The 1,015-nt window shown below is 40.0% G+C and overlaps 1 protein-coding gene across 1 annotated transcript; it reads right to left on the bottom strand.

Annotated features, from left to right (window-relative positions):
- Nucleotides 1-384: 384 nt before the first annotated feature.
- LOC103454758 (14 kDa proline-rich protein DC2.15-like) lies at nt 385-795 on the bottom strand. The gene has a single exon (XM_008394357.4). The coding sequence runs from the start codon at nt 793-795 to the stop codon at nt 385-387; it is 411 nt and encodes a 136-aa protein (XP_008392579.3).
- Between the last annotated feature and the right edge of the window lie 220 nt (nt 796-1,015).

The raw sequence follows: 1,015 nt of genomic DNA, 5'->3' as shown, positions 1-1,015 counted from the left end.
GCTCAAGCCCTCTTAAAAAGAAAGTGATGGAGCATTCCGTTCAGCTGTACGTAAGAGAGCTCCCATGCAGCAGTTATTAACTTATTATCTTCTCACTTTTATGTGTGCGTATAAGTATATCATACACACATATGGTGCGTGTGTGTATAGAGACAAACATTAAATATATAAAGCATATATGGTACACATTGAAGTCAAACTTAGTAAAACTTCAAAACTGCCTTAGGGAATTAGAATTCGAATTGTAATCTCAATGTAAGAGATATTGAACACTTGGCAGAGGAAAATAAACATCGTCTTGTTAACCAAACGCAAGAAAGAAATCAACCTAGCATGCTTTGCCTCGCATACGAGAAATACAAATAGGACACAAGATATAGTTTCTTATGCACATTTGAAGCCCGAAGGGACATTCTTTGCACAACCATCAATGATCAAGCTCAAAGCAATGGGAATGTTAAGGTTGATACCAAGGATGTTGGCTTTAATGGCAGTGCAGAGGCACACAGCAACTTCAAGCTCAACAAGCCCTTCAAGCAAAGCACAACAAGGGTGATCTGGTGGGTTCCCAACAACTGCCCCAACTGCCCGATTAAGCAACTTGGCACAAACCCCCAATTTTAGGCTATCTCTCGGGCAGCTCTTTGGGGCAGCACTTGGAATTGGGTTTGGTTTAGGGTTTGTCATTGGCTGATGAGGCTGCTGAGGACAAGTGTAACAGCCACTTGCAAGCACACAAAAGAGAAGGTTGACAGAGAGGAATAGAGCAAGGGTTGAAGAACTTTTGGAATCCATCTCTCTGTATATATCTTCACTTAATTTATTTTGTGATAATGAAGATTGTCAAAGTGGTATTTATAGAGTGCAAATTGGAGTGATCGTACTATTGAACTTATATACTGGAAATAATAATCAGTAACAAATTAACTACATATATATTCAAGTGGGAGGAAAGCAGCATGTGAAGCATGGCTGGCATAGATTTTAGCTGCTAGCGCTCGAGATTCCACACCAA

This window comes from Malus domestica, chromosome 06 (genome assembly GCF_042453785.1).
Source record: "Malus domestica chromosome 06, GDT2T_hap1".
Taxonomy (NCBI): domain Eukaryota; kingdom Viridiplantae; phylum Streptophyta; class Magnoliopsida; order Rosales; family Rosaceae; genus Malus; species Malus domestica.
Note: the sequence above shows the minus strand (reverse complement) of the source record. Positions and strands in the feature narration are given on the sequence as shown.

Excerpts from the sequence above, each read along its gene's own strand:
- LOC103454758 (XM_008394357.4), bottom strand. The coding sequence starts at position 795 with ATGGATTCCAAAAGTTCTTCAACCCTTGCTCTATTCCTCTCTGTCAAC.